This window comes from Miniopterus natalensis, chromosome 12 (genome assembly GCF_054644295.1).
Source record: "Miniopterus natalensis isolate mMinNat1 chromosome 12, mMinNat1.hap1, whole genome shotgun sequence".
Classification (NCBI taxonomy): Eukaryota; Metazoa; Chordata; class Mammalia; order Chiroptera; family Miniopteridae; genus Miniopterus; species Miniopterus natalensis.
In genome coordinates, this window is record NC_142092.1 from 62,383,743 (window position 1) to 62,408,721 (window position 24,979).

General features: G+C 51.0%; 1 protein-coding gene across 2 annotated transcripts in view; it reads left to right on the forward strand.

Annotated features, from left to right (window-relative positions):
- Positions 1 to 24,979, forward strand: part of ASTN2 (astrotactin 2) — a 694,472-nt gene that overhangs the window by 487,960 nt on the left and 181,533 nt on the right. For both annotated transcript variants that reach the window (XM_087822856.1, XM_087822857.1), the window contains exons 14-16: positions 3,202 to 3,326; positions 7,239 to 7,343; positions 9,811 to 9,990. In XM_087822856.1, coding sequence (XP_087678982.1) covers positions 3,202 to 3,326; positions 7,239 to 7,343; positions 9,811 to 9,990 — 410 coding nt within the window. The remainder of the gene's footprint in view (positions 1 to 3,201; positions 3,327 to 7,238; positions 7,344 to 9,810; positions 9,991 to 24,979) is intronic.

Consider the following 24,979-nt stretch of genomic DNA (forward strand, 5'->3'; position numbering starts at 1 on the left):
CTCAATACATGTTCATTGAGCGTCCACTACGTACGCAATTCTCAGGGCTCTAGGCTCTGATGGGGGGGGGGGGGCAGTACATGGGGCAGGTATAGTCTTGCTCCCGTGGAGTCAGAGTCCAAGGGGGGAGGTAGGTATAAAATAAGGTCCCCACGAGCCCCTCTGTGGTTGGGAACTGTGATGCTCTGCAGGGAAGAAAACAGCAAGGTGCCTGGAGAGAATGTGACAGGAGAGCCAATCCCGGGAAGATCTGAGGCAGAGAGAAATGTGTGGCCCGAATGATAAGTGGGAGTTGGCCAGGTGCAGGGGTTGGGGCAAGAGCTTTCCAGAGAGAGGGCAAAACCTCGGAAGGCTCATCTATAGGAAGCAAGGATGGCCCATAAGAGGAGTTTAAGGGCAATCAGTGCAGCTGGACAAGAGCGGGCAGGGGGCAGTGCTCGTAAAAAGGGCAGGAGGGAGAGGCAGGGGCTGGGTTTGAAGGCCTTGGAGGCCTCCTACAGAGCCTGCTCCTCTCCCGGCCTTCATGAATGGAGGCGCCTCCCCTGACTTCCCACGCCATCTCCCTATGGGCAGACCCATGCCTGGAACATGGGAGACCCCAGCAAATGTGGGATGATTTAGGCCTGTCACTCCCAGAGTTGTCCAGTCCACTGGGCCCAGGATCTATTTAAAAAATGGGATGAATTGTTTCCATATAATGTTATCCAAGAAGGAACTGTTTTTATAGATAATTTGGAGAAATGTTTATCTAAAGGAACAGTGGCCCCGTTGCTGTTTGAAACACAGTATCCACTTACACACACATGCACACACACACACACACACACTCACAAGCTCTGAGAATCTGACCGGCTTCTGCCTGAGTTTCTGCCAGCACCCTGCCTGCCTCGCTGCCCCCTTTCTGCCCAGGTGGGTGGATCTGAAACTGCTGTCCCGGCTCCCCCGCCCTGCCTCTCTCATCCCAGAGGAGCTCTCCCTCCAGGCCAGGGTCCCATCGGGTTTTGCCTCCAGAGAGAGCTGATTGATGCGAAGGCCCTGGGCGCCCTCTGCTGGCCGAGGCCTCACAGGACTGCCTCGCGCAGGTGGCGCTAAGGGGCCGGGGCCTCGGGGACCATCCTTGGTCTTTGCCGTTGCTGTCTTGTCCCTCTGCTTGGTCCTTGCCTCCGTCCCAGCCTTGCACACTGGCCTGCAAGCTCCCACCTTCCGTCTTCTCCCTCTTTCTGCAGTGCTTCCTCGAGACCCTCCCTGGTTCCTGGGAGCGCAGGGAAAACCTTCCTCTAAGAAGGGGTGTCCCGAGCCAGGCCCCCAGCCATGCTGAGGTTGCCCACTGCGCCGCCTCCCATTGGCCCTTTGTGGCTGGATTTGCCCACAGGGTGAAGCCTGGCAGGGGATTGGAGGAGAGGGACATAGGGGTGGAGAGGATGGCTCTGTCTCCCCTCTTGTACCATTATAAAAACCACCACGGGGAAGATTTGAAACTAGAACCCAGGCTGGCAGGAAAATCAAAGGCCAGCAACACACATACACACCTAGGCAGATCCGTGGTCACAGGGCACACCCACATGGGCACACAAAAAAGTATACTTAAATATACACGTGCATACCTAGAAACGCACCGCCATGCACAGGCATGCCTAGTAGACAGTGCCAGGCCCAGCCCTGGCCTCACCAGGTGTGCAGTCAGCCTGACCTGGGCTCCAGTCCCATCTCTGCTGCTTCTGACCTCTGAACCTCTTACTCTCACCCATAAAATGAAGATACTATCTTGCAGGTAAAGAGTAAATGGTAAAATGGGTGTAAAGTGCTTAGCCGGATCCTAGCAAATGACAATTCAATAAAGACGTTGTCAGAAATGACAGTGATAATGGTGATGATGAAGGTGCTGGTGATGCTGAGATGCGGCCAGTGTCTCCTCCTCTGGGCTCAGGGGTCAGACACGGAGAAGATGTTCACTGAATAAGTGGGTTGATGGTGAGCTTCGCAGGTGCCTGGGGCAGGTGCACAGGGACCTGGAGGACAGACAGACAGGTGACGCAGGCCACCCCACAGCTTGCGCAGTTGCTTTTGGACGGTGGGAGACCCAGGCTTCAAAGGCATGGCTTTGGCTCACAGATTTCTGTTTTCCTCTCTCTGATTCTCATTTAAGGTTGCGAATGAAGTGATAAGCACCCTGGCCCTGCCCTTCCCTTTCCTCCTCCCCTCCTCACTCTCCCCCTCTCCAGATTATAATCAGCGTCTCTAACTCCGAGGATCTCCCAAGTCAGATTTTAATTCAGAAATGCCCTTGATGCCATCCATGCCAAGTGGCTACCAAGTTCCCTGCTTGTGTACTCCCAGAGACAGGAAGCTCACCACCTCTCTTGGCAGGTGCTCTGTTTTTAGGCAGGTCTGTTGTCTACAAGAGTAAAGCCTTCCTCCCGTGACGCATTATCACTGACCCCCCTTGAGACTACCTCTGTTTGGGGTTCAGTAAACAGGTCATCCAGAGGTCTGCCTTCTGCATCCCGTCCTACAGGTAAGGGATAGAAGCGTCTGAAGAAGTTAAGGCAGGAGGATTACTAGCCTGGGGGTCGAGAGACCTGGGTTTGAGTATAAACCATTGGTTGTTGCTGAGCAAGGCACTGCCTTTCTCCAGGCCTTGGTTTCCCCTCTCTAAAAGGAGGAGTTTGATCCAAAAGATCTCCTAGGGTCCTTCTACACTCGTTCAAGCCTTCCTTCCTCCAGCTTAACCTCACCCCCTTTATCTTCAAGCACTCCATGCTCTTCCCAGTTCCCTCACAGGCTGGTCCACCATTGTCATTGCTTATGCAAGGGGACATTTAGCAGCCAAATGTAGTCTGTACAGCACCAGACTGTCCTAAGCAATTGGCAGCTTTGGCCCATTAAGTGTCTATAACTACCCTGAGGTCTCACTTTATAGAAAAGGAAACTGAGGTGCTAAGAGGACCAGTAGCTTTCTCAGGATGACACAGCTGGTAAGTGTGGGCCGGGATTTGAGCCCCAGCCTGCTGGATTCTGAGCCTGTCGTCAGCACCATGTTCCCAGAGCTGGGATTCAGGGAGCCAGCGGTAGCACAGCAGAGCCGCCCACCACCCGCCAGTCTCCGTTCGGACCCAGGCTCCCAGGCTCCCTGCCTCCCTGCCCCGCGGCCCCAGCAGCCCCCACGCCTCGACCTGGCAGTCTCTCTGCTCCTCTCCACAGAGAAAACAACTTCATCAAGGACTTCCCTCAGCTGGCCGATGGGCTGCTGGTGATCCCGCTGCCGGTGGAGGAGCAGTGCCGGGGCGTCCTCTCCGAGCCCCTCCCGGACCTCCAGCTGCTCACTGGTAAGACACGTGCGGCCCCCTCCCCAGCCTCCCGGACCACACACCTGGCCTCCAGGTGCGTGTCAGCCCTCAGCACCTCCAGGACAGGCCCCACCAGGCCTTCCCCTAGTGAGGGGCGGGGGTGAGAGGGACAGGCCGTTTCTTGGGCTCCTACTATGTCCTGTGCAGAACTAGGGGCTTGCCTGAGACCCGGGACTCTGAGCCGGGACTCTAAGACCTACTGTCTTAGCAAATTTCAAGTATATGCTAGAATATCATTAACTGTAGTCACCATGCCTAATATAGATCCCCAGAACTCATCCATCCTGCGTAACCTTCGCACACACTAACATCTCCCCATTTTCCCCACCCCGGACCATTCTACTGTCTGCTTTTTACGAGTTCGGTTCTTTTAGATCCTGCATTTAAGTGAGATCGTGTAGTCTTTGTCTGGTTCTGGCTTAATTCATGAGGTGCATTTTTAAATCATTCTAAAGTAAAGACAGTGGACTCCCCCCCCCCCCCAACTAGAGCCTCTTCCACTTGAAAGTACTTCAGTTGCCCAACTTGTTTTTGAACATTGGTGCTGAATTTTCCCCTTTATAGAGGAGGAATCGAGACTCGGGGGAAGGGGGCAGCCCGAGGCCACACAGCACACCTGCGAGGACACGGCCAGGTGCGGGGGCTCTGCACCGTCTGCCCATTCACACCACTCTGCAGCTCTCTCCCTTATTGAGAAGCAGCCTTTAGCAGCCTCTCCCGAGGCTCCGTATCTCTGTCCCTCCCACGGTGCCTTTCTGCTCCTCACAGTCTCTCCCCAGTTCCTCCCCTACCCTTTTCTTGGGGACTTTCCTAAGGTGGAAGGGCCCTGGCTCTGCCTTTTTGATCCAGTCGTTGGCTATCTCCACCACGGCCCAGGGAGAGGGCACGGTCAGTGAGGGATGATTGAGCCATCTCGCTGAGAGGGAAATTGTCCCCCAGGGAGGGCCCTGAAACGAGACAGATGTAGGTCTCATTCCCCTCATCACTTCCGAGCCCTCGGAAACCTCGTACGGTTGTCTGATCCCAGGCGGGGGAGAACCCGCATGTGCTGAGCCTCCTGGGGGCCGGGCGCTGTGCAGCATTAATCTGTGCCGCCCTGTAAGGGTGTTATTGTCTCCTTTTAAACCGGCTGAAGAAGTCATTTAACTGGTCCGAGGCCACGTGGCTAGTCTAAAGCCCTGTCACGATTTAAGCACAGCTGGACTTGATTTCAAAGCGGGTGCTGTGTCCACTGTGCCACATCACCTCCCTGACCTGTCCCGCTTCAAGGAGGAGCCCAGATGTAGATCACAGGAAATCACAGATGTAAAAATACTTGGTAAAATATGTCTAAAAACCGCTGTGCCATCCTTCATTTTCACATTTCATAAGATTATGGAATTTCAGAGCTGACATGGGCTGCAAAGGGCTTCCAGCCTACTCCTTACTGATGAGGAAATCAGGTCTTCCCTTTTCCTGCTGAGTGATGATCCCTCTTGCATATCCCCAGTGATGGGGAGTTCGCCACCTGTTAAAACCACATGGTCCATGGGGTGGAGGGGTGCTGTCCCCTAATGGAAAAGTCCTGGATCTATGATTGGTGTGTGTCCTTGGGCAGTTTCCCTCTCTGAGCCTCAGTTTTTCCTTCTCAAAAATGGTGTATAACAATTATTTTTCAGGATTGTGGTGAGAATTTGAGATCATGGATGTGAAATGCTTGGTACATTGCGGTTCACATGAGTGGCATGAATTTTCAGGATGATTTGTTTTGATTTGTGGGGTCTTTGGAAGTGTCCTAATAAAGAAATTGCTACCTTTCAAGAGTTAATTTTTTTTAATTACCAGGAAAAAAATACCTTCCCCCATTCCAGAGCTTCATTCTACCCCCAATCTCTGGGTGTAAAATGGGGATCGAGGATAGAGTCACGTAAGATGGGCTCAGAGATGGAGGAAGAACTGGGGATGGGTTTATGAATGTGAGCGAGCCAGGAAATCGTTACTTATTGAGAGCCTGCTGTGCGTCAGGCTCTGTTCTAGGCTCTGCAGAAGTGGGAAAATACAGACCACGGTGTCAACCTCAAGAAGCTGACATCCCACAGGCGGAGCTTTATTCCACGTTGGACTCCAGAAAGACCAGGGGGTGAGGGGAAGTGAGGGGTGGAGTGACGACCGCTTACCAGGGAGGCCCAGGCATGGGCTAAGACTTGATAACCAGAAGAAGTAGTATTTTTTTTTTCCTTTTGGACATCACACCACCCAGTGGATGAGCTGTATCAACAGCCTGTGTTCACATGTCTGCCCCCTCCCCTGGAGATGGGCCCCACTTACCGACACCCCTCCAAGCTTGGTCTGAACTAGGACGCGCGTGAATATATGGGCAGAGGCTGCCTGGGCTCTGGCGTCTGGTTTTCCTGGGCACACTGTCCTCTTTGCCCTGAGTCGAAACACCGCCTTCCCCCCCTTTCCCCACCCGCTGTCCCCCTGTCCCCGGCCTCTGCAGAGGAAGGAGAGGGCGACTGGCAGAGCAGATAAACGGGACATATTTATAACAAAACAACCTCGCTCCAGTGGACATATCTTTGGGGATCATGAATATTTTACTTTAAAATGAAAGCCTCTAAAATAATTATATTATTTTTGAAAAGGCTAAGGAGGGAAACAACAAGTCGACAGTAATGGACAACTTTAATACCACAGTAATGTCCAGGAAGAAGTCACTGGTTCCAAGGAGATTCTCGTTTTAATCTCAGCATCAAATCTCTCTTTAAGCGCCTCCGCACCAGGGGGCAAAGGGAGAGGCTGGAAAATGCGCCTGCCGTTTGCAGAGGGTTCATAACAACAATAGTAATAACTGCCGATGTGACCAGCCTTCTTCATGCATTTCTCCTCTGATTATACAAAAGAGAGTTTGGAACGCTCAGAGCCGGAAATTTAGAAAATGGGGATGAATATAAATCAGGAAATAAGAATCGTTTATACACCCACCACCTACTTGCTAACATTTTGTTGTGGGGGTTTTTTGTTTGTTTTTTTGTTTTTGTCTGTACTTTTGTTTCCCCAAAATGCATTCTATGGAATGTGAGTTCCAGTGGATTCTCTGTAGAAAAAGAGTTAAGGGGTCAAAGAAGTTTGCAAAATGCTGGCACTGCCTCCGCGGAGCTTTTACCTGCGTGTTAATCTATTTAAAGGACCGAGAAACGGCAGCTTTTTTAAACAAAGTGTTTCGCTCTGCTTAGCCGGTGTTTCTCAGCCTTACTTGAAATGGGAACCTTTTACATGCGTATGTTTTGACGATACCTGTGGCCATCTGGTGTTTCCATGCTGGGAAACGGTGGTCTCCACGGGGGTCAGGAAACACGGAGGGTCAGACGGTGGCTGTGCTCGGCTTTCCACGTGGCCTCTGTCGCAGCCGCTCCGCTCGGCGGCCATCCTGAGAAAGCAGCCACCTGCCGATACGTGGTGAACGGCTGTCCTTAGCGACCCTGGCCCGTCCTTACAGCATTTCTCACTCCCTTGCTTGAGTCTCACAATGTGCCTGTGGAACGGGGTCATCGTGGGGAGCAGCAGTATCAGACGGGGAAACTGAGGCACTGAGATGTCTGGTTTCCCATGGCAAGGTGCCAACAGGGTGAGATGGGACCATAAAGCCGCTCTGGTGTTTAAAGGACCTCACAAGCTGTCAGACAGAGATTAAAGGCGGTTGGGGCTGAAATCTGAGGCCAGGGAGGGGTCTGGAATTGGAGTCCGGACCTCAATTGTTGTCAGCCCCGGCGAGAGCCTGTACTCCAAGGCCCAGCCGTGGGTGCTTCGAAGAGGTGGCCGTCACCTGGAGCCCAGGGGTGCAAGGCAGAGGGGTGGCGACTCGAGGCCTCCAGATGCCAGGCTCACCGGGCCTTCTTTTCCCTCCCGCAGGGGACATCCGGTATGACGAGGCCATGGGCTACCCCATGGTGCAGCAGTGGCGGGTCCGGAGCAACCTGTACCGCGTGAAGCTCAGCACCATCACCCTCTCGGCAGGTGAGGACCACCCCCGGGCGCCGGGGCACCGGGCGTCATTCGGCACGTGTTCCCAAGGACCTAGGGCACGCCAGGCCCTGTGCTAGCACCGGGAGGCTGCCGTCCGGGAGCTCCCAGGGAGAGCAGACGGACAGGCCGACGGACGGTGGCATCTACGCCCTGCAGTAGGGCCAACCCAATCGTGAGACAGCCATTCGGAGAAGTCAGAGAGGCTTCCTGGAGGAAGGAGTGTCTGCGCAGGGTGTGGAAGCATGAACGGAGGGAGGGGGGAAATGACCGCCTATGTCCCGTTTATGCACTTGACATAGTTCAAGTTTGTGGGTTGTAAGTTCTCAGGAGCTGATCCCTCTGGTCTTCCCTCCTGGCTGATTTCTTTTCCTGCTCATCTTGTACACAACAATAACACATACCCCCTCCCAGCACACACACACACACACGCGCGTGGCCCACACTCACCCTGAGCTGACGGTGATCATTTGTAGTTCTACAGATGGGACATGTTCTTTGATGCCTCTGTGACTTTGCACATGCTGTTCCCTCTGTCTGGATGTCCTTGCCCGGGGAGCCCTGCCTGCGATCCCCCGAGACACCTCCCACACTCTCCATTCCCCTCAGAGTAACTCAGGAAATTTCCTGCGGGCAGCTCCCTGAGCTAAAGCACCGGCAAGTGCTCGGTTCCTCTCTGAGCCCCGCCTCACACACAGATCCCAGCCTGCGGGTGGGGCTCGGGTCCTCCCTTCCCGTCTTCTCTGTAACAGAATCAGCACATGGCTGGGGCTCATATTTGATGAAGGAATAAAATATATACAAACGAAAACTGAAAAACAAGGAACGAGTGAAGGACTTCGGAACTATGAGGCCTGACCTAGGGTTTTCTCCGCTGGCCCTCACTCACAGCGCTGCCCCTGGGTTCTTGTCCCAGCGTCGCCTCATCACCCATCAGCTCCTGCCCTAAATTGCCTTCCTCATTGTCACTGTCTTCATGAGCAACATGTCACTCGGGTGGCCTGGGAATCGGAGGACTTCCTCTGAGAAGTGCAAACAGTAATTATTGCTGACACTGGCCCGAACTTTATAACATTTTCTGTCTTAGGACTCCTATCAGTCTTGCAAGGAAGGCATTTTTATTCCATTGTTTTTCAGAGAAGGAAACGGGGGGTCAGAGAGGTTAGGTAATTTGCCCAACATCACACAGCTAGTGAGTGGCAGACCAGGAGCAGAGCAGGGATTTGATGGCAGTTTCATCCGCCTGGACGAAGTGCCGCAGGGCATCTCTGCGATGTCATTATTCCTTAACAGCCACCATCTCCTCGTGAACACTGGTCTATTAATTACCCGGCTGCAGGAGCTAACAGGCTGACAGAGAGAGGCTGCTCTCATCAAGCGCCCATTCTCCGAGTCCTGTTCTGTTCCCCGCCACCCGCACCCTCGTGTCGCACTTTTGAATAAACTGCACTGTTCCTATTAGAACTACAGAGGTGCATCTGAGTTAATTAATCAATAACGATGCTCCGGAGAACCCCCTTGTAAATCAAATGTCGGCAGATTGGAGCTCATGTGTAAGGTTGAAAAAGAGCCTGCTCGTTTACAGTTTACTTTGATGCGGCCTGGGGTTGGTTGTCCTTGTGACCACGGGGATGGGTGTGCCTGCTGTGCCTGTGCCAGGTACCTGGCCGGGGTGGGGTGGGGAGGGCGCGTGTGCAGGCTCAGAGACCAGTGGGCCAGAGCTTCTGTTTTCAAGGTGGAGCATGTGGAAGGTGCAGAGACTCAGTACCCCGGCCAGGATGGTGCGAAAGGTTTCCTAGGAGAGGGGTGACTAGAAGCACAGGTGGGGCTTCGGCAGGACGTAGGGAGGCTATTTTAGGTGGGGGGTGGGGGTGGGGGTGGTGTGTATGTGTTGGAGGTGAGATGACGGGTAGAAATGAAGAAAGGATGGTAGAAATCCTATGTCATATTCAGGAGTAATCCAATCGCTGACTTGGCTGGAGGTAAAGCCCGATGCAGGTGGCTCATGGTTGATGGCCTTGGACCACGGCAGGTTCATTTACGGCCTCTGAGCTTTGACTTGCTCATCTACACTATGGGTTGCTGTGGTGGGGCTGCAGAGCTGACACCGAGGTTAAATCAAGCAAAGCGCGTGGTAAGTGCATTCAATCAAGCGGTGTGCCGGATGCGCATTAGTTGCTCAGTAAACGTCAGCTTTGATTTCCTGATTGTGGCTTTCAGGTCCCTGTGATCAAGATCACCAGGCTTTGGCCTTCCTCTGTGATCAGTCCCCTCTTGGTCAGTGTCTCGCATGTCCACCGGAGAGAGCAATCTTTGCCGTGCCAGTGAGGGGATGCTGTTCACGTTTGGACTGGTGCAGCCATTAGGCTGACCCTGGAAAGAGCCCCCCTGCCTCTTATGATTTGCCAGCCACCAGCCTCCAGAGTCTGACCCCCTCTTCTCATGCTCCCCCTCTGTCCAGGCTTCACCAACGTCCTCAAGATCCTGACCAAGGAGAGCAGTCGGGAGGAGCTGCTGACCTTCATCCAGCACTACGGCTCCCACTACATCGCAGAGGCCCTCTACGGCTCCGAGCTCACCTGCATCATCCACTTCCCCAGCAAGAAGGTCCAGCAGCAGCTGTGGCTCCAGTACCAGAAAGGTAAGCCTGGAGCGCTCGCTGGAGGTGGCGGCCAGCTGGGGTGTGAAGGGAAGGCTGCTGGGGGATGACTGAGCTCCCTGGGAGCTAAATCCTAGCTCTGCTCTGTATAAGCTGTGTGGCCTTAGGCAAGTCCCTGCCTCTCTCTGGGCTTCTGTTCCACCCTGGGCAGAATGAGAATGAGGGGCCGGGTGATGATTTCTCAGCTTCTTAGCCAGCATTTTCTGAGACCCGGGTGGTGTTCTGGACTCCAGAACTGACTACTGCAGGCTCCTGTTTCTCTCTCTCTCTGCTTGAAACAACTGTCTCGGGCAGGGCAATGGGGAGGGGGCATCTTCTTCTCTCCAGGCTTCTTGGAGGAAGCCAAGAAGAGCTCCAGCTCCTCTGGGAGAGATCACCGCATGTCTGAGGGGACAGTTTCCCAAGGAAGGACTTTTAATCTTATGGGGGTCACCAGATCTTATTTCCCTTGGAGTCCCAGCTATTATCATAACTAGAATTTCCCAAACCAGATGGAGACCAGCCTCTGTCACTGACCTTGGGAAAGTCATTCCCTTCCTGCCTCAGTTTTCCCTTCCTGTGAGATGAGTACATAGACAGCTATTCTTGTCTAGCTCCCACATTAAGGGGAAGTGGTGTATATAACAACATTTTGAGAAAGATAGAAATGTCGCATGCATGCATTATGTATTTTATTAGGCCCATGTATTCATCCCCCCATTTCACAGATGAGAAAATGAGTCACAGAAATGCTAGGTCAAGTGCCCACAGTAATAATTACTTAATAAGTAATAAGGTGAGGATTGCTTCCTGTCATCACTGTTACTATTGTTATCAATTAATTTAAAAAGAAAGGCTCTGGATGGACGGAAAGGGTGGGGAGTGATGTTAAAATCGTGCCTGCATCTTCTTCCTGTGGCTCAACCAGAACTCATAAAACCGCAGAATGCGGAGCTGGGGGGACCTTGCCGGTCGCACTGGGGGCAGCACTCCAGTGTCATCGTTGGGAAACCTAAGGCCCAGAGGCAGGAGGTAGCTTGCTCAGAGTCACACGGCTCCACCCCGCCAAGCAGGGCCAGGACAGAGCGGGGCACACACTGCCTGCCCCCCGCCTCTTACACTGCCTCTCACCCCAACTGGAGGAGCCCGGCCCACCTGCATCTGACACCTCCAGACCCTTCCCGCCCGCCCCCACCCGCTGCGTGCTCTCACCCCCTGCCTCCCGCGTGCAGCTGCGAGGGGCGAGGGTGGTTTATAGGCACAGGGGACATAATTGAGTTGCCTGGGAATAGCTGTTTTATGGCTGTGACAATGACGGTCTTTAAGGAAGTGCATTAAATCAATAGAAGTCTGGTCGTGCCACCCTATAAATAATGTGACACATCATTAAGCAGGGCAATAAGCTTCAGGACTTCGAGGTAATGCAATTAGGTTATGTTTATAAAAACCTTCGCTCACCGTGGCCACTGAACTAATTTGCCTCGTCCTGCATTCGGGGCCGGGGCACCGCGCTCATGCTAAATCCCTGCCCGCCTCCCTTCGTGGCCGCAGTTTCGTTCGCCCCAGGAAATCTCAGGCTTTCTGTACAGAGGATGCGTGGCGTCTGGTACAAGTAAGATGGGGAAGGAGGCAGAGAGAGTGCCGCAGCCTGGGCCCCTTCAGGGCGCGGAGCCTCCGAGGTTGCTGGATGAACTTGGCACCCGAGCTCTTCTCTCTGGGCCCCCAGGGCAAGGGCGCTTTCCCTAAGGCCGTCATCCCTGCTCACCCCCAAGACGAGCACACGGATGCGCCGAGGCCAGCCGCACCGCTCTGGGTGTATTTCTTGCTCTCTCCATCACCTGCTGGGGCCACTTAGACGGCACATCGGGTACCGTGGCTTGATTTTGTTTTTAACTTGAGAGTGATGCTGGGAGTGGGGGGATGAGACGCGGGGAACGTTCCCCCGGAGAACTGAGGGACCTCTGGACTCAGATATCGTCGGTGACCCTCCTCTCCCCAGCCGCCGAGTGTGCGCCACTGACATGCGCTAAATGCAATTAGGGGGGTCCCGGGAGCCAGGTCGGGTGAATCTGGGTGTGCAGCCCATCGCTCTGGGGGCAGAGCTTGTGGGAAGAGGCCGGGCAGAGGAGCAGGGTTGACGTGGGACAGACAGGATTTTCCATCCCGGTGGCTCTTCTAAAATCCCTGCCAGCTATCCAAGGGGGAAGGAACTTCTCCGTTTCCGCTTCCTCCTGTTAAAGGAGCGATTCCCTCGCATGGCTTTTGGGAGAATGAAGTGAGATAAGATAGGTAAGACGCCTGGCACAGTGGGCACACGAGCAGCAGTGGCTTAAAATAAAGCAAAAACTGTGGGCACCCGCTGAGGCTTCTGGTCCTGGCGGCAGCTCTCAGTCTTCCCTGAGCAGCCTCTACGTCAGGAGCAAGGACAATCCTGCAAGTTTCCCTTCTCTCGGAGAGGGCGGGCTCCCAGGTAGAAGAGGCGGTGGGAGAAGAGGCCAAGCAGGGCCTGGGTGACAACCACAGGCCTCGTCCAGCGCTTGACAGTTTATCGTTCACTGAGCCTCTAGTTCACGGCTGTGTCCCACGTGCTTCCTCTCGCAGACCTTGTGCCAGGTGCTGGGGCACCGTAATGGACAAGACGTGTGCGCTGTCCCCATTCCAGCCTGTCTTACCTCCCAACATTTCATCATTTTTGTCACAGACTCCTTTTAATCCCCTGATGCACAGTGAGAACGAGGGAGGGCCTGGCCCGTGGGAGGGAACCCAGTCACTATCACGTGGTGGATCCTAGCGTTCGATTCATGTGCCATTTCTGATCAGTTGGGGTGGTTTGTCTAGACCACTGCATGGAGGTAGCTGGGGTCACTGAAAACGCTGTGATTAACTCGCAATGTCTGCTCTAGCTACAGAAAGTGGGAGCAGCGGTCCATACCCTATGTATTGTTTTCCCCATAACGGGGCAAAATGAAACAGGCCCAGCTTCTGACTGATTCCAGAGGGGCCTGGGCAGAAGGACTCGGAAGATCCTGGCAGGGGGGTGGGGCTTTCACTGCCAGCCAGTATCCTGGGTGGGCATTCTACTAGTCTGGAGGGGCTTGGAGCACTGGGCATGTCAATCAGATGGCATCTGACAGATGCCAGGGACAGCTGGGCCCTACAAGGCAACCAGATGAGCATGGAAGCTGTCAGCCTTCAGGTTCCTATCACTGTTCGCTCTGGTCCCAGGGCATGTGTCCCCAGCACCACGTGAAGCTTTGAGTCTCCTGCCCCAGCTCAGTACTTTCACTACTTGCTTCTGTGCTCTGGATATACCTGTATTTTGAAAAGTTACCTTTCACCCAATCAGGGCTTCAGTTCACTCTCTGACCTGGTGATCACATGCTCTCCCTACCTGTGATCTTGACACATGAGCGGTAGTTAATGATTAAGACTCTGTGTATAAAGTGAGCCTGCATCTGGCTACCTTGCATAGACTTCCTCATTTGGAGATAAAGCACAAGGTTCTGCAGTCAGATGGATCCTGGTTCAAATCCCAGCTCTACCTCTTAGAAGCCCTGTGGTCTTGGGCAAACTGATTCACTAAGATCAATTTCCCCACCTGTAAAATACCGGATTCAATGAGCAAATAGACAGATCAAGGATGGGCTCCTCTAGCACTGAGCAGGGCACCTAATTATTATCTTGATTCAACCCATTTGTTCCACCAGTAGTTGCCACATCCACTCAGGTAACCATGTGCCCAAGTGTGTGTGTGTGTGTGTGTGTGTGCGCACGCATGTGCATGCATGTGTGTGCACACGTCTGTATGGGAGCAGGGGATGTTTTACGGCTGCTAATTTACTCCCATCCCTTGTCACTTGACTCAGGACCAAGGACAGGGGCAGATTGGCCTGGGGTTGAGAGGGGCCTAGGTGAGTTCAGCTGTAGGGCTGGAGCCAGGAGAGGGAGGTAGTTGTGGACCGTTGCTGGGGACATCTCAGAAGGGCTCTGTGGCCTGCACTTTCCTCATCCTCTGTCACCCTCTATTCTGGGTGGTCAGTGATGGATGCAAAAATGACCAGTCTGAAAGGTTTCCTGAATTTTTAGTTGCATTCCTTTTTCATGAAGAAAGTGACTATGGAAGGTGAAGGATCTGTGTATGTGAAGGGATTGTTTATTCTGGGGGAGGGGGTCTGTGTGTGTGAGAGAGAGAGAGACTGAGAGATTGACTGAGGAAAATAGGAAGACCCAGGAAAACAAAGAGACAAATGCAGGGAAATTCACAAAAGGAAATGGAGAGATTGTGTAGAAGAGAGAATGTATGCAATTAACATGTCCTTTTCAAGTTTAGGGACTCAGTGACCCAGTGAAAGGACATTCTCCAGGTGAAGGTCGCACTGCTCTTGAGTTTAGATTGGGAGAGTCCATAGGATAGAGATATCCACTCAGATGTGTGCCTGTTGCCACCTTTAAAATATATTTTCTCTCTCTTATAATTTCCCAAGACTGCCCAGGGAGTGGATTTCTGCATTTCCATTTGAATTACAGTGCACTTTTGAATGTCAGCTGAAACATTTCTAGACTCCGCTGTAGAGGAACTTTGGCTGTCTGAAAGGCAGCCCAGGGGTTGGGGTGGGGAGAGGAGAAGGGGGGAGGGAACGATGTAGTCAAATGTCACCTCCTTTTGTGAAGACAGGTGTGGCCAGGGCCTGCTGTGAACTGGAGAACTCTCCCGGGCATCCAGCCTCCTGGGGGACCTTGCTTCAAAAGCGGCCACCAGACATGAAAGGAGCTGGTTCCAGAGCTGAGACCTGCATGGGTACTGGTTTCTTTCCCCGGTGATCTAGTTGTCCAGGGGCAGTTTTCAAATCCCATTTGCTTGACCTTTCATTAGCATTTGATGGAGTTGGCCACTTCCAGCTCGAGGCCCTTTATGTGTGCGCTCCACGGTACCAGATCTTCCTGACTGCCCACCGCCCTCCGCCCCACCCTGTCCGCTCCTTGGCAGCTGCATCCCCCTCTGCCCGACCAGTCGCCATGGCTTCGCAGGCCCCATCCTGCAGGCGCCTCTTCCCGACTGCATGCTGTCTGTGGGGAATCTCAGCCGTGCTCTCTGTTGTCACCCCTCCGCCGAGGACTCCCACTTTCCACCTCCGCCTCCAAGCTCTCCTCTGATATTTGCTGTCACAGTAGCTCCCCTGCTGCCCAAACTCTGCCCCACACTACTACGCCTTCCCAAGTGTTCTCGTGAAGAGCCATCCCAAGTCTTTTCCATTTTAATTCCCCAAAAATCTCTGGAATTTGTCCACTTCTTTCCACCTAAAGCTGCCACCCTGTCCCAAGCTGACTTCATGTCTTTCCTGGACTCCAGTGTGGGCCTCCTACTGGTCTCCCTGCATCCACTCTTGTCTCTCATCAACCCAAACCATGCAACAGCCCTGAGGACATGGGTCGGCCAGGGTTCTCCAGGGACACAGAAGCAAAGAATAGATAAGTAGGTAGGCAAATAGATAGATGGATGGATAGATAGATGGTAGGTAAAAAGTCTCTTTATTATGTATAATATTAATGTATAGGGTATGTATGATATATTTATATATTATATATGATTTATGTATGAAATATATATATATTTGATTTCATTTATATATGGAGAGAGAAAGAGAGATAGATATTTGTTATGAGGAATTGTCTTGTGTGATTATGGAGGCTGAGTAGTTCCAAGCCAAGATCGGCTCAGCAAACTGGAAATCTAAGAGAGCCAGCTCCATAGCTGGCAGGCTTGAGACCCAAGAACCAATGTTTTAGTTTGAGTCTAAAGGAAAGAAAAGACCAGTGTCCCAGCTTCAAAGAGTCAGGCAGAAGGAGTTCCTTCTTGTTCACAGGAGGTCAACCTTTTTGTTCTATTTAGGCCTTCAACTGATTTGATGAGGCCCACCCACATTAGGGAGAGCAATCTGCTTTATTCAATCTACTGATTATCTCATCCAGAACACCTTCACTGATAACCTCACAGATACATCCAGTCTAATGCTTGACCAATATCTGGACATCCAGTCGAGGTCACATGTAAAAATAACTGTCATGGGCTGTTTCTAAAACATGATGGCGTGTTTCATCATGCCACTCCTTGGAGGAACACTCCTGGGTGCCTTCTCATTGCCCTGAGGCTGATTTCCAAACTCCTCCCCATGGTTCTCTCAGACCTGATGTGTCCCCAGCCAACCTCTCCAGCCCCACCTGGCCCACACTCTTTGCCTTTCGGTCACACTGAGCCCTTAACTATAACGTGGGTCAGAGATCTCAGCCTGGCTGCATTCGTCTATGCCAGGGTCCCAGTGTGCCAGGAGGAGGGCTGAATACTGCCTCCCCCTCCCGCCTTGGCTCCTGTGCAACTGCTTGTTGGATCAATAGAGCTCTGAGGCTGTGTTTTTTCTCTGAGAGGCAGGGGTACCAGAGGTTAAATAGGAGCCGGACATTCTCGAGCCTGTAGCACGCCAGAGGAGAGAGCCAATGTATTTCTCCTCGGAACTTTGCAAAAAGACGATACAGGATGTGGTTCATTACACACAAATAGGCCCGCGAGACTGCCTTTCCTACCAGATGAAATTATCAAAAAAAGCATTTGTTCTCTGGTTAAGACTGAGTCCATCTGGAACGGAACACCCTTGTCTTTTTCCCATTGGTGCATCCCAAGAATAATAACCCTTCCCATGTGCTTGGCGCAGTGCACTCACAGAGCACTTTCACGAAGGTTATGAAGATGACAGCAGGTCCTGTGATTAATGGATAGAAGGAGCTCAAGACAAACAATAGTAGGAATCAACACAAATCAGTCTTTGTCACCCGCTCCTTACCAAAGGCCCACCTTTCAGCATGTAACAACCTACAAATCAAGCTGTGCCTGTGTCACCTGTCCCATCTGCCGAGTGTGTGACTTCTGGTTAACTGGGCCTCAATTTGTTCATTGTTAAATGGGTATAATATTGCTTGCCTTGAAGTCTTGTTATGAGAATTAATGAGCCCTAAATGGTTTGGCTCAGCAGTTAGAGCCTGTGGACTGAATGAAATAGTATTTCTAAAGTGATTATCACGGCCTCTGGCATATAAGCAATGCTCAGGAAATGCTACCTACTATTATTATCAGTTATTGTTATAAAACACATTTAAGTCGGTGATGATTATTATTACTATTAGTTTTCCTAAACAGAAAGTATAATGGTGCAGCTCTGGCCAGTCCTGAGTACAGCAGGCTAAGATATAAACCCCCTTCCTTTCAGACCTTCTAAAACCATGGCTCTTGCTCTCCGGCCAGTCCGCCAGCTTGTGAATTTGAGTCCTGCCTGAACCTGGAGGTGGGAGTAGAAGTCAAAGTTATCAGAAAGGCCAATAGTGGGGGACAGGGGAGCATGTCTGCACGGCTGAATACCAAGCTTGTTGTGCTCATGGAGAATGTGTAGGGCCCGGCCGGTGTGGCTCAGCGGTTGAGCATCGACCCATGAATGAGGAGGTCATGGGTTTCATTCCGGGTCAGGGCACATGCCCAGGTTTTGGGCTCGATCCCCAGCAGGGGGCATGCAGGAGGCAGCCGATCAATGACTCTCATCATTGATGTTTCTATCTCTCTTTCTCCCTTTCCCTTCCCATCTCTCTGAAATCAATAAATATACTTTTTTTTAAAAAAAAGAAGAATATTTAGGGGTGTGTGTGTGTGTGTGTGTGTGTGTTGAGGGAGGGCGACAGGAGCAGGCAACAATGACTGACTTGGATTGCGTTCCTACAATGGGCCAATTAACCACAGGAGCCCAGCTGTCTGCACAGCAACGCTGTGAGGTGGAGAGAATTATGAGCATCTCCCAAAGGTGAAACACTCATCTGCTCAAGGCCACATGGCTGGTCACAGGCCGGGGCGGGATTCTACCCCGGGACCGTCGGGCTCCGAAGCCCACATGCGCTCCTGTCTCCCTGTAACAACACGCTGCGCGCTGGGAGCCGCCACGAGCCAGGAGGGACCCTGGGCGCGTCTCGCACGGGCTCTCATTCAATCCTCACAACAGCCCTCTAAGGCCGGTGTCGTCGGGCCTGGGAACTGAGACTCGGGCTGGGGTAGGCTGTGTCACTCAGGCTCAGCTGGCAAATGACGGTCCCTCTTGCCTTCTCTTTCGACCATCTTCTCTTCCTCCAGTCCTCTCTCCAGCTACAGTGGCTGTTACTTAACCACAGCCGGCCTCCTGAGAGTCCTGAGAGGCATCTCTCTTTCCCCTGAGATGATGAGGGGCCCTTGGGCAGGAAGAGGGAGAAAAGACGCAGGCAGGTCAGCGGGATCCGGGCCAGCGCGATGCCGGCCAGCTGGCTCCAGAGCCTGGTTTCCTGGCAACACCTGGCCTGTGGGGCCGGGTGCAGGCTCTGAGCCAGGCCTTAGGGACGGACGTGGCCATTGACCCGTTGGGCGAGTGCTGGCCTGACTGTCTTCATTTGACCCCGTCCTAGACCACAGGGTTCCTCCTGAGAGTCCTGGGGGTCTGTACTTTTGTTTTCTCCCATTCCACAGGTGCCCAGGGCGATGGAAGGCTCCTTTTGGAGATCTTGGTCCAAGACGTCCCTGAGGGCTGGGACACCAGAATCATTGAAATTTGCAACAGGAAAGATCCTTAATTTAATAACACTATTAAATCTGTTAATATAGATGGTGAAAGAGAGCCCCAGGGGGAACGCGCAGCTTGCTCAAGGGGAACTTTGATAGTGAAAGCGTTAGGTCTCAAATTATCTTCCTCTCGTCCCTCCCTCGTCCAAGAAAGTGTGTTGAGGGGTCATTCAGGAGACCATGTGTCCAAAGGTACCTCTTTTTGTTAGTTTTATTGGGATAAAATTTACATATCGTACAATCAGAGGTGTCTTTTTGAGCCTTGTCTTGCAGTGGTGACTTTGCACCAAGATGAAGTTTGAGTTTCCATGAGGGAAGCTTCTCTAAGGAAAATGCAGTCTGAGGGAAGCACCCCTCCCAGCTTCCAACCACATCCCGTTTTGTGGCACAGCCTCGGTCAGTGATCAGGGAGGCAGCTGGCGAGAGGAGCAGGAGGTGGCTTGGCCAGCTGGCACTACCTGCAACCCAAAGCGTTCATCTGTGTCAGCAGAGGAGCGGGGCTGACCCCCTGCGCTGGCTTTACCCAGTGACAGCGATAGTGCCTGCTCTGTGTCGGGTACCGGGCTAGGTGCTATAGATGTAACAGTCAATTAAATGTCACTAGGCCTTCACAGAGCTCAGCCTAGTCTTGGAGAGAGATGGGTAGCGAGGAAGTCACGGTGCAGTGTGTAAATGCCAGAAGGAGGAAACCCAAAATGTGACAAGGCCACCTGACTCGCACTGTGTGGTGGATCAGGAAGGGCACCCCAGAAAACCTGGGGGAGGTGGGATTTAGTAGACATGGGTAGCTAGAGAGAGGGAAAGTGATTCCGGCAGCAAGGAAAGCATGTACAATAGAGGTTCTAAAATAAGGGGTGGGGATGGGGAATGGGGGGAGTGGATTGAGCAGATTGCCAGAGAGGGAGGCAGCGGACAGGAGATAAACCTAGAAAGATAGTGAGCCAGGAACCATATCCCACTGACGTGCAGATCTTGTTGAGGGCCCAGTCCTTTTACTAGGCCCAGTTTAAGGCCGTTGAAAGGTTTTAAGTGATATTATTAGCATTTGCGTCTTAGAATCCTACTCTGGCTGGTGTACGGAGGGGATCCATGTGGAAAGGGAGGGAGTGTATACAGGAGGCTCGATTAGGGTTGGGAAGATCGGTTAAGAAGTTGTAGGAATGTTTCAGTAGAAAAAACAGCAGCTTCTATTTTAATAGTTGTGAGGGTGAAGAAAAGGGTACATGCACGTGAACAGTATTAAGTTGCTAGTTTGATGCGAGCTTTATGATGAATGGTGGGAGGTGGGAGGTGAGGGAAGTGACTAGAGATGGGGGCAAGGTTTCTGGCTTAGGTGCCTGAGCCCATGCTGCTGTTCCTTAAGGGGAACAAAAGCAGAACAGCAGGTATCCAAACCCGCGAATCCATCAGCTGAGTTCAGTTTAGAATATGCCGAGTGTAAGTTTTCTGAGGGATATCTTCCTGTAACGCGCTAGCTCACAATTGCACATCCCCTGGCAATATAAAGTGGGCAGTTGGAGATGTGTGTGTGTGTGTATGTGTGTGCAATATATGTATATATATATGATCAAAAGAAAGCTAAGACCTGAAAATTGTAGGTTTGGGACCTAGTTGTGCAGATAATTGAAGTCAAGGAAGGAGATAGTATCTTCCACCATAAATACAAAGCTCTCCTTTTGCAACTCATTTCCTTAGGGAGCTATTTCTCCTGCCACACCCAGTATTGTTTCTGCTTTTTTATTTAGAGAGGCATTAGGTCAGTCTGCCTGTACTGCTCCTTTCTGGCTGCTTTTACTTGTGTGAATTGCTTTGGGGAGGCGATGAGACCTTGAACGCATTAAGTGGGCTGGGATTAACAGCCCCCATTTCACTGACAGAAGCAGGCATATCTGGCCATAGTCAGAAGGGAACAGCACATACTTTCAGGGGTTTTGCTTTATTGTGTGTCCCTCTCATTTACCTAACAATTCTTTAGTCTTCTGTGCAGGGTCCAGGGTAGATGTGCCCATTTGTAGGTGTCTTTTCCTCCAGGGTGTCAATCGCTACAGGTTTTACTCTCCCAGCCCCAGCCCCAGCCCCTGAGTCTTGGATCAGGTGAGGAAACATGCTTCCTCCACCCTTTGAGCCATGCTATTTTTAATCTAACTTTATTTCTAACACTTGTACAGAATCACTAAATCTGTCAAACACGTTTCAGATCCTTGGGCCTGAGAGATTTATTATTATTTTTAAGTGTAAATATTAAATGCCATTTCATAAAAACAGGATTTTATTCATGAGGTTGCTCAGAAATTAAATTCACACAGTTTTCATTTATCATATTAGGAAGTTGTTCTTGATGTTTAAACAGTTGTCACTGAAGTAGTGAGAAGGGCTCCCACCTAACATGTGGTCAGATGATGAAACTAATAATACCACACAGACACCAAGAGGATATAAAAAGATGTATCACTCACATAACAAAGCTTTCTGGGGAGGGCAGGTGTCCAAGAACGGCCTGAGAGAGCAGGGAGATGAGACTGGCTTGGTTCTTACGTAATGGCTGGGGGAAGGTTTTGGGGGCGGTCTCCACGTGCTGGTTGGCACTTGCAAGGGTTGAACCTCTCGGACTGCAAAGGTGAGAGCCCTAGGCTTTCTTATCAGTGTGCCCAGGAGTGGGGCTGAAGAAGGGGAGTAGTGAGGCTTGAAACTTGTCAGCAAGTCAAATGTCAAAAATGGAGCAGGGCCCGGCAGGGCGTGGCTTAGGGGTTGAGCATCAACCTAGGATCCAGGAGATCGAGGATCGATTCCCAGCCAGGGCACATGTCCTGATGGCAGGCTCGATCCCCAGTCAGGGGCCTGTAGGAGGCAGCCGATCAATGACTCTCGCATCATTGATGTCTCTCTCCCCCTCTCCCTCTCTCTCTAAAATCAATAAAGATATTTTTTTTTTTAAAAAAAATGGAGCAGGAATCTCTATTATAGTTCACACTGAATGTTCAATCACTGAGAGGTACCAAGTCTCATGTGAGTGAACTTGAACTTGCTGAAGTAAGCTATTATGCCGCTCTTTGAGGCCTGCAGTCCAAGGGAAGGGAGTGTGGTGGAAAATCCCCCTAAGTTGTGCAAGGGCCCAATGCTGTATGTTTTGGTCACTACCAGTAGTGTCTGAGTTCTGAAAGGTATGAGGAGTGTCTTCTTGCAGCCTTTCATTGTGGATTTACTGTGTTGAGATGCGGGTGATCTTGAGTTATGTTTTTGGTATCTGTGAGGCAAGCGATTCCCAGAGTTCTTTACCCCAAAGCAGCAACCAGGGAAGGGTTGCGGCCATTGACTGGACCAGATGAGCAGGTCACTGGCGATGGCCCAAGAGTCTGTAGAAACGTGCAGAAAGGCCGTCGGCCAGGGCATCCAACACAATGAGGCGGCACGGAGTTTGCCCAGATGTGCTGACTCTTGGGTCCCACCCATGATTAGGAATATCCCAGTTGAGGACTTCAAAGCAGCAGCTTTCCAGCTCATATGGTGGAGACACCATCTCTAAAGCCTATAAACTCCCCTTGCTGTTCACTTGATCAGAAGGGACTCCCCAGATAGCCAAAGGACCTGCGAAAGAAGGCAGCCTTCTCCAGCACTGTGGCATCTGGCATCTGGGGCTGGGGGAGCAGTCCCTTCTACAGACTGGATATGACACGGGGCCCAGGTTTGGCTCTTTCCGGCAGCAAGGAGGCCTCATTGGCTGTGCTGAGCGCTCAAGATGCTGCTCCCATGATCCGAGGCCTAATAAGCAGCTGGGTGTGGAAGGTCACAGGCTCAGGGTCAGCCCAGTGTGCAGCCAGGAACTACACTTGAATGGCACACAGTGTGGAGCTGAGGGGAGCAGTTTCTTGCACCAGGAGTCCATGGGCAAATAATGGCTTAAAAAATCTACATCAGTTCACCATGAGAAGGAAGCCTTTGCCCCCTACAGTGGAAGTCACATTTTCTGAATTACTTTTACATATACCATCCCATTATCTTTTAATTCTTGCAACAAATCTTTAAAACATAAGCTCTCATTGCATTTTGCCAGGTGAGGAAACTGTAGGTCCATAGAGTGACAATAGCTAGTGATTGACCTAAGGTTGCATTAATTGGGGTAGAGTAAGCAAGTGGACCAAGGTGGGGTTGATTACCAAGGGCAAGGTCTTTCTACCACTCTCATGTAAACGCGATAGTTATAGCAAGAATTATGCAAAAACACTGGGGGAAAACTCAATCATAATTCTAGTTGATTAAGAAATTAAAATCATAGAGCCGGAAGGAATTTTCGTGATGATCTAGTCTAGTCCAGCCTGCTTATTTTATAGAGAAACTGATACAGGTGTGTGGTGATCACTTGAGGAAACACAGCCAGTTAAGAGGCAGAGCTGTGATTCAGACCCAGACCAAGTCCAATGCCTTTCCCACTAGAACATATTGTCAGTCCTGGAGCTGCCTCATTAACTTCAGACTTAGCCAAGGTACCATGAATATTAATGATATTGACCAAATGAAGCCACAGGTCTGGAGTCTTAAGTGTGTATTTTACTAAATAGCCTCCTACCTCATCACTGCCATGTTTGTAAAATTCATCCAGGCACCTCCCGTTTCAGATCTGTAATTTATCCGGCGATCCCTTGAGGGGCTGCACGTCCTGCGTGCAAACCAGCAGCCTGGTCAGGTGCAAGGTAGAGCCCTGAGTTTCCTCCTAGGCTCTGCCTTCCACTTCCCTCCTACAGAGCTGAGTACCACTTCAATTTTCAGAAATCATTAATTAGCACTAGATTAAAGGCACCACTATTTAAGCATTACTCGCCTTACTCACAGGAACACTGGGAGACTTCAGCCCCCATTTATCCAGCTGACTGGAATGAAGCGACCCTCAGTGGGTGACCCCTGCAGGAGTATACACTGGTATGGCCCAGCCCTCACAGTCTTTCAGACATTGCCTATACCTGGCCTTTGGGGAAGTCCAGGGCAATGGAACACAAGATTTCACATACTTCAGACAGGAAAGACTGTGAATTATTTATGAGAAAGCAGACACATGGATAACATAGTTTATCATTATTCTTTTCTGAAACTTGGCACAGTGCCTGGCTCACAGTAGGTACTCAGTCAACACTGAATGACTCATTGCTCCCAAACCTTCAATTCTATATAATTACTCAGAATGATAAAGGAAAGCAGGGCCTTGACCAATCTATGTCACTTGTTTGCCTTTAGTGTGTGTTTTTTTTGTTTTTTTTAATGTTTTTAGTGATTTCAGAGAGAAGGGAGAGGGAGAAAAACTCAATGATGGGTCATTGATCAGCTGCCTCCTGCATGTTCCCAACTGGGGATTGAGCCTGAAACCGGGGCATGTGCCCTGACAGGGAATCAAACAGTGACCTCCTGGTTCATAGGTCGATGCTCAAGCACTGAGCCACACCAGCCAGGCTTGCCTTTAGCTTTTTTATGTACTTTATAAAAGGGCTTGCCTGAGAGTATTTATCCCATGTAAGGGGGCTGTGTTAGAGAGACTCAAGTTCCTGGAGGACCCATAAACATCAAGTCAAGTAAGTAACAGCCAATTAAAAACTGAGGACTTACTCTAAATTAGAACCCATGTCATGTGCCTGTAGCTAGATATTAAAGTTAGCCCTCAATAAAGCTCAGCTATACGGGCCAGTAACACAGTTACTTATACAGTATTAGAAACAGGAAATAGGCAGAGCTGTTGTAAAAAGGAACTGGTGATCAGATTTATTTGGAGACTTGTGGCTGGGGAAGGTGCCTGAGAAAGGTTCTGATTGCCCAGTAGGAATCTGTAAAATAGGAAAGAGGGAAGGTATTGTTTGGAGTGGTCAGGCAGCTTCATGCCATTCTTTTGAACAATTCGATAAAAGAAGACAGTAATTTCTATCACTCATTGAGTATGCCAGGCACTGTACTTGGAACTTTCATGTCTGTGATCTCACATCTTACACCCTGTTGGAGGCAGGAATCATTTCCATCATCTTCCACAAGAGGAAGGTTATATGACTTGTCCATGGCCACAAGGCTAATGAGATGGAACTGCAAATAAGCAATGCTGTAGTTCAGTGGTTTTCAGGAAATGCTCTGTAGATTCACAGTTTTGCAGTAGCACACAGGTTAGGCGAGGGTTGCCAAAGCCTGTTCCCCAGGCCCACAAACCTGCTTCCGCCAGAGCAGCTGCTCTCTGATCTATTTTACATATAGAGTTACACTTAAGACTTTACTTGAATAAGGGTACTGCTGCTTAAAAAAACAGAAAAAACTGCTGTTGAGGAAGTTAGTTTCTTGGGGTTATACTCTGCAATTTAGTCAACATGGTAGATAATTGAAAGTTGATTGTACTAAGCACAG